Source organism: Labrus bergylta, chromosome 2 (assembly GCF_963930695.1).
Source record: "Labrus bergylta chromosome 2, fLabBer1.1, whole genome shotgun sequence".
In the NCBI taxonomy this organism is placed as follows: Eukaryota; Metazoa; Chordata; class Actinopteri; order Labriformes; family Labridae; genus Labrus; species Labrus bergylta.
In genome coordinates, this window is record NC_089196.1 from 29,327,845 (window position 1) to 29,341,334 (window position 13,490).

At 42.7% G+C, this 13,490-nt stretch overlaps 1 protein-coding gene across 3 annotated transcripts in view; it reads right to left on the reverse strand.

Annotated features, from left to right (window-relative positions):
- Positions 1-1,994: 1,994 nt before the first annotated feature.
- Positions 1,995-13,490, reverse strand: part of agtpbp1 (ATP/GTP binding carboxypeptidase 1) — a 39,780-nt gene continuing 28,284 nt past the window's right edge. For all 3 annotated transcript variants that reach the window (XM_065951216.1, XM_020657872.3, XM_065951218.1), the window contains 3 exons: positions 11,680-11,856; positions 9,982-10,133; positions 1,995-4,863 (listed from right to left, as the gene is read on the reverse strand). In XM_065951216.1, the coding sequence (XP_065807288.1) occupies positions 4,677-4,863; positions 9,982-10,133; positions 11,680-11,856 (516 nt within the window). In that variant the 3' untranslated portion in view covers positions 1,995-4,676. The remainder of the gene's footprint in view (positions 4,864-9,981; positions 10,134-11,679; positions 11,857-13,490) is intronic.

Sequence of the window (13,490 nt, forward strand, 5' to 3'; positions counted from 1 at the left end):
TAAATCATCTTCCCTGACTCGTGTGACACAGTCATAGAATCGCTGGTGCCAAATATCGATATTTCAATTAAAACAAGCACTGCTTCACTGCTCTTCGCGGTGGCACTTATGGCAGGACAGACGGTAACTTGGTACGAACGTTAAATGGCCAAAGTAGAAGTTGACAGCAGAAGTAGAAGAAGAAGAAGAAAGGGCGATAATGTGGGACCAAGCAGCAACCTCCGTTGTTTAAAATTAAGCAAATGCTGAAGTGCAAAATCCTGCAGTTCATCGAGTGTCCACTGAGGCTGGCTTCAGGAACACCTGGCAGTCAAATACACACCCATTAAAAAAAAAAGACGTTTTTACAGCAGAAATCAGAATATGTGTTTACAGCCTGGGAAATAAAACACTATTGGTCTGATTAATATCGTCCTCATGTGGGAACTCACTGTACAGGGGGTGAAGTTTTTAATGTTTTGATTAATGCATGGAGGAAATTATATCCCGTCTTGCCTGGGAACACCTCAGAATCCCCCAGGAGGAGCTGGGAAAAGTTGCTGGAGAGAGTGAACCGTGACCCAATCTGGGATAAGCGGAAGAAAATGATGGATGAATGGAAAAGTTATGCATAGTTGGGCGTGTAGCTGACATGATTGACGCGATGTAACGGTTCGTCAAGAGGCTTAAAAACCCGCTTCAGCTCCAGCTCTCAGCCTGTCATTAGGTTGACTGAAAATTAGACTGAGACAGGATTTCCAACATGGTCGGCTGCTGCTGATGAGCCTCTAGAGCCCCCTGCAGGAACAGATGGCTGACGTCACTCAGGCTTCAAAACATTAATATTTACAGTCTGTGTTTTGAGCATCAGTGAAAGTGTGAAAAGAGGTTTGCAGTGCATTTTATATTCTTTAATAAACCAGATATCATAATGTTTCATTATATGAGTATGTGATTATGATTATGATTGTTCAGTAATTACATCAGTTATCTCAGAAATGCTGCCTTGTGATATTATCATCGGGGTCCACCGGTCAGGTATCATATTGTATTCTGTACACATAAACCTGAAGTCTCTGAAAAGCAGAGCTGAACGGTCTCATGCAAACATTTTTCTCACCAGGTCACAGCGGAGAGAAACACAGAGACAGACAGCCTGTCCATGGAGTGCATGAGAGTTTAAAACACACAAGTGGTTATTTTAACAAGTGGAGTTTAACCCAACACTGTCCACTAATGATAATAACAAGTCACAAGAAAAACATCTCAACTCTGTTTATGTTTTTGGCTTGGTCTGACGATCACAGCACTTCTCCTCATAACTCCAGTTAGGATCCATTACTGTTACTTTACAATGTTTGAGAGAGAGAGGGAGAGAGAGAGGGTGAGAGAGAGAGGGATAGAGGGAGGGGAGAGGGCGAGAGAGAGAGGCACAGAGAGAGAGGCACAGAGAAAGAGGGAGAAGAGAGAGAGAGAGAGAGAAGAGAGAGGGAGAGGCACAGAGAAAGAGACAGAGAAAGAGAGGGAGAGAGAGGCACAGATAGAGACAGAGAGAGAGAGAGAGGGAGAGGGAGAGGGAGAGGGAGAGGGAGAGGCAGAGGGAGGGAGAGAGGGAGAGGCACAGAGAGAGAGACAGAGAGAGGAGAGAGAGACAGGGAAGAGAGAGGCAGAGGGAGGGAGAAAGGGAGGGAGAGAGAGAGGGAGAGAGAGAGGGAGAGAGGTAGAGAGAGAGACAGGGAGAGAGAGAAGCAGAGGGAGGGAGAGAGAGGCACAGAGAGAGAGACAGAGAGAGAGAGAGGCAGAGGGAGGGAGAGAGAGGTACATAGAGAGAGAGAGACAGAGAGAGAGAGAGAGACAGAGAGAGAGAGAGAGAGAGGGAGAGAGAGGGAGAGGGGGAGAGAGAGAGAGAGAGAGCAACAGAGAGAGAGAGGCAGAGAGAGGGAGAGAGAGAAATGCACATCCTGTTTTCACAGGTGTTTTTACGATGTAAAGATGAATAAACCAGAGCGGACAGATTTCCACATTCACATTTTATTTCCATAGTTCACTCGTAGCTTCTGTATTTGTTACAATCAACTAAAAATCATTCACTATCTCTGCTTCTTGTTTTAACCTCCCAACAAAATAAGAGCGGCATCTTGTTGACATCAACTTCTAAAGACACACACAAAAAGAAATTCAAGTTATAAGAGCCCACACACACAATTCTTAGAGGGGGGCCGACATTATTTCACACCTCTTATATCCTTTTCAAAACACACATGCGTTCAGAGTTCAGAGTGGGGGGGGGGGGGGGGGGGGGGTGGGGGTAGCAGGGTTGGATGTCCATGAGTAACAATAGAAAAGAAAACAAAGAGGCAAGAGAGAAGTGAAGACGAGGGAATGAAAGAGTTTAGAGGGAAGGACAGAGAGAGGATGTGGATCATCAAGTTTGAAAGTAAAACACTGTGAGGTTGAACTAAGGACACACACACACACACTCACATACTCATACTCTCAAAAAGCCTCATATACATACAGGTAGCATCCCATAAACAATGTTTAATAAATTACAAAATAAAAACAGAAAAAAAAAAAAGCCATGCGGTAGCTGTACAAACGGAAACTCAAATATTAAAAACAAATAAAAGAAACAATCAAAACGACTCCCAATACAAAGCACCATCTGATATTATGCAACAGTCTCTCCTGTAAGTAAATCCACAAAATGTACAGATAAAAAGGAAACTCAATTCCAGTATATTTCTTTAAAACATCAAAGCTGTAGGCTGGACGACTGAGGTGAGTGAAGTTGAGGTTTGCAAACTGTGACATGTTGTAACGTGACCTTTCACTGTCGTTCAGTCCGGTTTTTTGTTGTGTGAGTGTTTATCCAAAGTGCAAAAGTTTTTTGTTTTTTTTAAAGCTCTCTGCAGCCTCATGCGTCTTGTTCTTATCTTGCTCTGTCCAACATTTCGACACCGTCTATTATTAAAAACACCGAACAGAGTGCATGTGGATACTTTACATTCCGTCTTTATGTTCTGACTTCTCGTTCTAACCCTGTTATTGTTCCGTTTGTGGTGCGTGATTATTACTGTGATCCATGTTCTGTACAAGGTGCGGCCTCGATAAGAGACGAGAACATTCTACAATCTGCGTTATTTAAAGAGTTTCAGTTTTGGATTAAGCAAGACAAACAGCACGTGGTGGATGATCGGACCTCGCGCACGGACGGCCCGAGAAGAAAGGAGAGGAGTGAGGTCACAACTCGAGTACCGAAACAACCTGCGCCACAGACGTACTTGCTTTTAACTACTTTTAAGCGTGTGCAAGATGGCTGATTTGCCTTAGGCGCGGTCGCTGTGCATGTCCTAAAAAGTGAACGCAACACCAGAGCAAGATGGAGAGTGACTTTTAAAGAGTAATGTAGGGGACGAGGGGGATTTGACAGAATCAACACAGCAGCGACAAACATGCCTGTCAAGAAATCTGGCAACACACTCGTTCCATTTTCAGTCGACGTGGAAACCTGCTGAACTAAATCAAACGAGTCTGGGACTATAACGGAGGAGAATTCTGCAGGAACATGGTCCAACTTTCATGAGTCGACTGAGCTCATCTATGATGGATTATTGAGGTTATTTTATGTTCTGATCTCATAATGAACATGATGGTAACCTCTCTAACTGTTTTCATGTCTGTACTTTACATCCCGCACATCAGAGAGTTGCATACAGCCTGAGCTCTCTCTCTCTCTTTCGCTCTCTCTCTCTATCTGGTGCGCCCTCTAGTGGTACCCTCCAGTATCACACGTAGTGCATAGCTAAGAATGTAAACAATCACGTTACTGAGTGTATGACTGCAAGGTTAAAAGCAAGTGTATCTCTGGCCTTAGCAGGTTTTCTACATGACACACTTAGGACAGACACTGACCTACAGGTGTGCTGTGATGCAGAGATGTTTGTTCATCCCCACGACACATTTAAACACCAAAGAAAACGAAGAAAACAATACAGGAAGGACACGAGACAGGCCGCAAAGAGCGAAGCATTAAAGCGCTTATTTTTGGCTAAAGAGAAAAAACGGAAACAGAAAGTAAGAAGGCATGTTTGGTTGCACCTCTAAACCGGTCAGTGGAGGAGACTCAGTTCCCCCTCTTATCATCAGGAGTGTGTTTATTACAACACAGGTGACAGGGGTTTAAAGACCACACCAAAGAAGCCGCTGTCGCTGTAACACCACCACAGCTAAAGTGTAAGATCGGCTGTGAAGAACAAGCTAGTGGACGCGGGTTCAAGTTAAGGATCGGTGGTGCCCGCTGTCTGCTTCCCCCTGGGGCTAGCTTTAAGTGAATCTCAGAGGCTATATGGTGTCCGAGGTCAGGGCTAACAGTTCATGAAGGTTGCAGAATAAAAGTGAGAGGTGAAAACATTCATTGGAATCCACTTTGATTTCTATTGAGGGCTTATAGCAGCCTGGCTAAAAGTGGAAGGCAGGTGGAGTTGCACCTTTAGGAGAAAAGAGCGTCTGAATGCGCGAGAGAGTAGACTACACACCATCATAAAGTGTCTATACAGCAAAGGTTACGTTAAGTTATTTGTTCACCAGAGTGAGGAGTGTTGGGGTGACTAGTTATTTTATCTTAAGTCGGCTAACGATTTGAGCGCTGCTTGTTTAGAAGCTCAAACGGTCTAGGAGTGAGGAACACCTCCGCATTAGTCCCTGTGATTGAAGTCGGAGTCTGACGGGGGATCCAGGTGATCGGTGTTCTCGTGGACTTCGATCCTGTGTTCGTTGTCGGCCTCGGCCTCGGCCTCGGCGTCGTCGCTCTCTGCGCTGTAGTCTATCGCCTCCAGAAAGGACGGCTCATCCTCCTCCAGCACGTAGGTCGTGGTGCTGCTGCTGCAGAAACACACAAAGGGACACAGGTGTTAGTTTTTAAACAATGTTTCTCTGTGAGTTTGTGAAGTAGAAACTCCTGGAACAAACAGCGTGTAGATGAGGGCCCGACCGATACGGGATGTTTGGGGCCGATACTGATATCGATATTGGGTAACGATAATTTGGCCGATATCTTTCTTGGAGAGTGCTAATACTTGTAGTGATCCAAATAGCGCCCTCTGCTGGTGACAGCCAGAATGAGCACTGCTAGTGTAAAACAAGGAAACTTAAATGAAATTATATTTGACTTGAAAATATATCGAGTAATATCGGCGCATACATGAGATAAAATTAGCCGATACTGATAGTCACTGGATATGCTAAAATTGGCCGATATTATGGGTATGGTCGGGCTCTAATGGACAAAAACAGCAAAAAAGGAGCCGACTCGACAGTAAACACGATTCCAGGTGCACGACCGCAACAAGACTAAAAAGAGACAGAAAAGTCGGCACACAAACGTCCTTTTAGTTTCCGTTATCCGGGTAAGAATTGAAAAAGGACGCATTTCAGCGGCCGTTGTTGTGTTGCTATCTTTTACGTATTTAGTTTAGAAAACACAGCAAATTAAATCAGACAAAATTTCGGACCAAGATATTTGTTGTTTTGTTTATTTTAAAAGCTGAAATGATAATAAAAAAAGGTCCAAAAACAAAATCTAACTGTAGTTAATAACTACACTTCTCACACACATAAAATAAAGTGTTTTTTGTATCTTATTCATGATTGTTGAAATAACTTTGTTTTTTGTATTCCTGTTTTAATCATCGATGTAAAGCACATAGAGCTTACCTGTAATTAAATGTTCTTTATAAATCAACTTTCTATTCCACTCTATTCTCAACAACAGACTCTTCGTCTCCTACGATATTATTCATATTCAAGTATATTTCAAATCAGTAAAAAAAGAGGCTGTGAAACAAACTGTGTGCTCTGACTGGTGGAGCTGGTTTTTCTCTCCCTGTGGGTCTTAATGGTTAAATGGTTGCTGGTTCTTGAGGTTTTAGTGGCTTTAGTGGGTTTTTAATGGTGTTAATGGTCTGAAACGTGATCCCAGGGAGACAGTCGATCAGGGGGGCTCAGACAATGATCTCCCAATGAGCTCGGCAGCGTTTGAGTGCCAGAGAGAGACACAGAGAGGAATAGTGCGTCAGTGTACAGTAAATGTGGATGTGTGTGCTAATGTGTGTGTGTGTGTGTGTGTGTGTGTGTGTGTGTGTGTGTGTGTGTGTGTGTGTGTGTGTGTGTGTGTGTGTGTGTAATGATTTGGATGGACAGACTGTTGTCCAAACAGATAATGAGAGTCGGGAGTCAACCATTACACGCCATTATGGAAACACCAATCCCAATCTGTGCTTTCTTTGGGTTACATTTTCTTCATTAAGCCGCTTCAGGATACAGTACACTCAGAACATGATGAGTATTATGATTGGAGGTTCATGATATGATTGTTTCTTGATTTTTAAAGGGGATTGATTATGCTGATCCATATATTTAAATACATACATATAATGTCCAGATGTTGAATATACATACTGAACCTTAAAACATGCAGTTGTTGGCGTAATCCCTGGAGGTGGTTTCCTGCGGCACTGAACGAGACGCAGTTAGCACCCTCTGCTGGTTAAAGAGAGTATTGCAATATTTTTGTTTTTGTCGCATCGATTGAAATTGACCAGATTTTTTTGATTCATGCAGTTTTGCGGTTCATCGTTTCATCCCTGTTCAACATGATAGTAGTCCAAATCAAACAATACTAATACCTGTTCATCACCTTAACTTAAAGTGGACATATTCTGAAAAACCCACTTCTACAGTGTTTTTGAACATATATCTGGGTAACCTGAGTGTCTACTGACCCACAAAATGTGAAATAAATCCATCCAGTCCTTTGTTTGTGGTCTGCATAAGTCTTACAACACAGAGAAAAATGCTCCATTTCAATTTTGCTCACTTGTGATGTCACAGTGGGATTCTGGTTAAAAAAAGAAATCCCCTCCCCTCCCCTGGTATCTCCACCCATGGACTCCAGCCCCAGCCTAGAACAAAACTTAACACAGGTCTGACATTTTTATTCTCACTACAGAGGAGTGATGTCTACCAGGAAAACTCGGGGGGGGGGGGGGGGGGGGTCATTTCATTTAAAGAGACACACACACCAAACGGAGCGTTCTGAGAGAGCTGGTTTATACAGGGTCACAAATGCACAGATGTTTCATTTAGACCACAGGGGGGCTGTTTGAAAAGGTGGAGAAGGGGGATAATATGTCCTCTTTGAAGAAGAAATCCTAGACACCAAATATTGGGTCATTTCTCATTTTTAATTACCTAAATTACAAACAAACCGGCACAAATCCATTGGCCATGCTTCAGTAACAAAACATTCCCAATGGTTTAGTGCAGTTTAGACATTGATCTCTCTCCCTTAGAGGCAGCTTTTGGTTAAAAATATGACTGCAGATATGTTTCTGTATTTTTGATCGACTGATAATTAAAATTACAGATATTTACAGATTTACAGATTTTAAAACCCTTAGTATCAGAACGTATCAAAGCATACAAAACCTCAAAATATGTTCATGTAAACCAGTAATAAGTCTACTCCCATGTGCACAAACCTCAGCGTTCTCAGTCTTTGTCTTTCTCCTGCTGCCACAGAAACACACCCCTGACCGTATCCAGCCATTTACTCACTCTGAGACGCCTATTTGCAGAAGCCTCCCAACGGCCGCAATATCATTGTTGTGATGACCTATTAAACGGTAAGTGGTACCATACCAAGCCCCACGCATAAAACCATAAAGTCGGGATGAGAGCAACCAATCCCAGAGGACACTCACGCAAACACTCACACACATACACAGTCTCTTAATGATCAGACGCATAAATGATGAATGAATGTATCAATATAAGAGTAGAGGAGGGACGGTAAGAGAGAGAGAGACTGGGAGACACTGGGAGAGACAGGGGCATTAAGTGGTTTGTAGTTTAAAGCCACGCTTTTATATCAAGTGCTTTAACAAATCCGTTGCGTGGAGAACGAACGCTGACGTTATAAAAAAGAAAAAGAAGTTAGACCTTGGTGGTCAAAGTGAGGTTTGGCCGAGCGTAATGATTTATTTGCGGTGTGGAATTGGAGAACAATCTAATCTGTGTGGACGTCAGATTTCCGAACAGAGGATTTTAAAGGAGATGATTTGATGTACGGTAAAGCCTCGTGATCATCTGTTGGGATCTGATGTTAGAGAGCAGCACCGGCTCATCGTCTGACGCCATTTTCTTTCAAATATGGACGGCAACTTGTTCAGATTCTGATCACGACTTTACTGAAGCTTAAACTTTACTTTCTCTAATTTAATCATAACGTTATTATGAGTATTAAGGCCACTCTATAAAGCCAAATAAGAATCATTGTTCTATTTTTATGACTTAACCTTATTTTAAGTGAAGCGGAGGGAAAAACACTTCCAGTTTTTTTTTTTTTTTTCAACATTGCAGAGACAACAAAGTTGAAGTTAAGGTGGAGTATATCAAAGTAATGGAATAAATGATTCTCTCCACTGTTTTATCAAGTTATTGCTCACATCTTGGCTTATTAAATGTCCAATAAAAATCTTCCAGGTTTGTTATCTAAACATGGGTCTTAACCCCAAAGAAACTGGATTTACAATTATGTCAACTTTGAAAAGGAGCAAATCTTGTCAATGACAAAAAACATGTATTTTCTGATGGATGGTTTATAGGCTGAATCTGTTTTAATGCGTTACATTAACGCTCACTGGACTTTAAATGTATTTTCTTTACATGCACTCTGTGTAGATTCATATACAATGTAAGATTTGTTTCATTGTCAACTGCACAGCTCATTCATTGCACATTTTGTACTTATTGTTTCTTATTTTTTCAAATTGTATATTATATATATTTGTAATTGCTTCTTATATTTCATGATTCAAGTTCTTGCTATTTTTGCTTTATTTCCTTTATTAACTTTTTGTGCACCAATACACCAAAACAAAGTCCTTGTATGTGTAAATGGACTTACAATAAAACCCGATTCTGATTCTAGGCAAATCTTTTCAGAGAGCTAAATGTAGAGTCAGAAATCAGGGAGAGACGGAGAGAGAGAGAGAGAGAGAGAGAGAGAGAGAGAGAGAGAGAGAGAGACAGAGAGAGACAGAGAGGGCGAGAGAGAGAGATGTGGACCTGCTTCGACTTTGGCCTCTGTGCATGAGCGACCTTACTACAAGGTCAACTCCCATCTCCCATTGTGAGACTCTTTTTATCAAGAGTTTAGAAAAGTTCTCTAATGAATAAAGATTTTTTTATTATTATCATAAATGTGCTGCGAGTTGAACATCTTCTGTGTTGCCATTCTTGAACTCACTGGCACTCAAGTGAACAAAAAACTGCTTTGACACCGACCACTTTTTCTTTTTCCTATTTTGCAAATCTATTCCAGCGACATACAACTTTAATCTGCACGGCGTCTGCGGCCCTCAAGAACCCCTCGGTGTAGGCGCTGTTTTACGCTCTCTCTGCGACTTAATGACACTGCTGACAATTATTCATACCCATTCCCCATTTCACTCCACGGTTTCATCTGATCCATCACGTGGTGACAGGATTTCAATGACATGCACAGCGGCCCTGTGTGAACGAGGGGCCTCCATTTGTTTCTTGAGGAGTGCTTCAGAGGCGATCCAGAGTGACAGTCACAGCGCTGTGTATCGGTGTGAAGGAGGGGAGGGGGGGCATGTTTGAGAGTAGAGAGGGTGTTTGGTGCAGATAAAAAAAGAAACTATTCTGTAACCAATTTACTGTTTTCCTGGTCGGAGTTGTGGAAACAGAACCTCTTTCAAAAGCTCCGATATCCTTGAAAGGTTGCATGAGGACACTGTTTTTACAATCCTGAGAGAAATATATATCTGTTTTATGAATCTGTAGTGTTTCAACGAGGCTGTGTCTGGTTTGTTTTGGAGTAGTGAGATGCAAAGTCACACTCTAAGTCTATTAATAGTCTCACAGCTTCCGTCTGAGCTTGTGCGTAATGGTTTTCTGCGGCTCCACTTAACCTACCTGACCACTTTACACTGCGGCCCGATGATATCGCTCTCCAGATCCAGCAGATGTTGGTGGTTGCGGAGCCCCGTCAGCCTCTTCAGCCTCAGCAGGGCCACGCAGAACTGAGCGCCCATCTCCTCCAGCTCTCTGGTGCCGATCTGCAGACCCTGGGTGAGACACGATCATGGACATCAGAGAGAGCGCCTTCACACTCAGCAAAAAAACAAAACTATCACAACCGCATCAGATTTTGAGTTCAGTACGATTAAAACACAGAATAATCTCAAAGGTCAAACAGAAGTTTACTCTAAAAGAGCGGCTGTATTTCTGAAGCTGCTCTGGAGTCGTTGTCCATCTTCAAACGCTTAAATTCTCAATGCTGGAAAGTCCTGACTCAGAAAACTTTTCATGCAGGAAAATTATATGTATTTCATTTGCGTGAGGAGCTTATTCAACCACATGTGCACACACACCTGCACCCCGAACAGAGTCCTCACAGAGCGGTGCAATCATACAAGTAAATGAATACTCGCTCAGGGACACACACACACACACACACAGACACACACACACAGACACAGACACAGACACACACACACACAGACACAGACACAGACACACAGACACACACACACACACAGACACACACACACACACACACACACACACACACACACACACGCACAGAGACACACAGCTTACCCCAAATTCAACCCAAAACTTTCATGTTCCCCTTTCCCCAGAGCAGAGCTAGGAACATCTAAACTTGGCCTGGCCACAGAGATATGCAGCCCAAATTCAAAAGACATTAGTTCCTGCACATCTGGACAAATACTTCCACACACACCATTGGGGGGGGGGCGCTAATCAGTGCCAAAATGGCACCCCGAGACTGCCTGTGGAAATGTGAGATGTTGACATTGGCAGAATTGAGCAGGAAAGAAATCAGCTGGGATTGAGAGTGAAGGAGTGAAGGAGAGGAGAGAGGAGAGGGAGGAAGAGGAAGGGAGGAGAAAAGACAGCAGAGCAGCGAAAGGGAAACTTGAAGAAAGGACTGCAGCGCCATCTGGTGGACGTTTAGAGATTTAAAGGGGTGAATCTTGAGTTTTGTAGTAGATCAGAACTCAGATTCAACACTTTGTTTCAGGTATTATTTAGTCAGTCAAGAGACAGGAGAAACATCTTCATCTGTCTTTGATAAATCCCTCTGTCAGTTCTCAGTCAAACATTAGAGAGTCCTCTTATGGTATGAATATGTGTTTTGAATCCCTCACTGTCATTGACTGTGTACAAAAAAAAATAAACTAGAACAGTAACCAACTCTATAGTTATAAGCCCTTTACAGGTTTCTACCACACACACACACACACACACACACACACACACACACACACACACACACGCTTTGATATTTTCTCTCTACGCCTTGTTTTTATATTTCCTGTGTGTGGAATGAATGTATGAATAAATAAGAGACATCTCCCCCAAATAAAAGAACAACATGCACTAGCCAAACAGTGAATAGTCTGCACAAACTAAAATGCATTTATAACAAAGTTATCAGTATGAGAGTTTACCAAAAACAACAGTGTACAAAGTGATTCTTTGTTTGACAGCAGGGTTATGAACTTAATGACACTCGGCAGGTCTTTTTTTGGGGGGTGGGGGGCGGGGGGGGGCGGGGGGACAACATAAAGTAAATAAAATGCCTACCTTGTATTTGCCCTGGTCACAGCCACACAGCGTGCTCTCCATGGTGTAGCTGCGCTGCACTCCTATCTCTCTCCATACAACAACGCGGGCGGTCGACTCTTTGGAGCGCTCTACGACAAAACTGCAGCTGGCCATGCTGAAGGCCGGGGCGATCTGGGACAGGATCTTAGGTAGAGCCTGAAAAACACATGACAAATTGTTTGATGTGTTTCAGTGCGTTTGTGTAGGTGTGTGTGTGCATTAGCGCACTGTGATCAACAAAGACAGGCTCAGACTGAGCAGTTATTGACTCCAAAATGTTTGCTGTGGGCTTGTAGCCTGAAGCTACACCCCACCAAACAAACGACTGTATTGAACCTGCTTCTTTATTAGCATTCTGCTCGGGGAAGTTTTTTTTTTTTTTTGGCATTCCCAAATGCAGAAAGAAACAACAAACGTATCCTGACCCGAGCAGAAACAGAAAAAAGCTCTTCAACACTGCAGGGTAATTACTAATATCTGAGTATGTCACCTAACATAACCTGTGTTGAAACTCATGTTAATGATTTGATCATGATAAAGGACAAGGCATGTTTACATCTTTGGATAAATGAAAACAAAGGAAGGACACAGATGGGATCACAAACAGGAAGCGTGTCACTACAGAGGTCATCTTACGGTGTGTTAGGATTCTTACAGGTTACTTATAGGCTACTTTAGAGCCCCGTTTCCATCAAGCAGTCTGGTTTGGTGCAGTACAGTTTGGTGCAGTTCAGTACAGTAAACCCTGATCTTGCCTGCGTTTCCACAGCTAACCGTACCCTTATTTGGTAAGCGGAGTGTAAGCCAGGTAGAGATAGCCGCGTCAGCTATGTAACAGTGTGACATTGTAGCAGCCCAACACAGTGTAGCCCACTATTAATTAAGTTCAACGGGTCAGATCAGTACCCTTGGCACCCCAACAGAAGGGTACAAAAAAAGTAGGGCGGTATATGGATGCCTTATTTTGGTACCATTCCCAATGTTTGACAATGGAAACGCAAATCAATGGGTCCTGAACCTGGGCTATACTGTGATAAGTCTACATTATTGAATAACAAAGAGTTGTGTGACACATATAATCACCAATAACATCCTTTCTTTAACTGTGTTAATCCATACACCTTAAGTTAAAGCCATGATTATTCATATATCCTAGGATAAACGTTACATTATGAGGTCATGAAGTGCTCATGTAAGAGTGTGAAATACGATAAGAAAGAACAGCTCTGTAGGTTGAGAAAGAAACTCAGGACGGTGTACTGGAGCGCCTGTGACATATGAGAGAGAGGAAGCTACAAGGAGGAGAGAGAGAGTGGACGTGCATCAGTCAGAACCGCTGTACCCCCTGTAGTGTGTAAATCTGCACTATCTTAGAGGCCAGCATCCCACAAGAGGCACATGACAACATACACAGAAGTTACACTGACGACCCTTTAAACAGGAAATAAAACAGGAGAAGTGTGGCACGGTGTGGTCTCTTTGATGCTTTGTTTGAAATCATTTAGTAGCTGAATCTGGGTTTTGCTCGGGCTTGTTCATTGTTTGCTTTAGTAGACGTGAATAAACCTTTTTACATCAGGCCCTGATCATCTTGTGTGGACTTTGAAGCGTTTTTCTGACTTAAGTTACGTTGCTCCTGAGACAGTTTATCAATCAGGCCCAGATTTAAACTTCTTTCCCTGACACCTCGCTGTCTATTTTCATTTTAATGTCCTTTAAAAAGGTGCTTAAATCTGTTCTTATGTGAGGAGGTTTCAAAGGATCCAAGTCAAAGAATGAATGTGCAGATG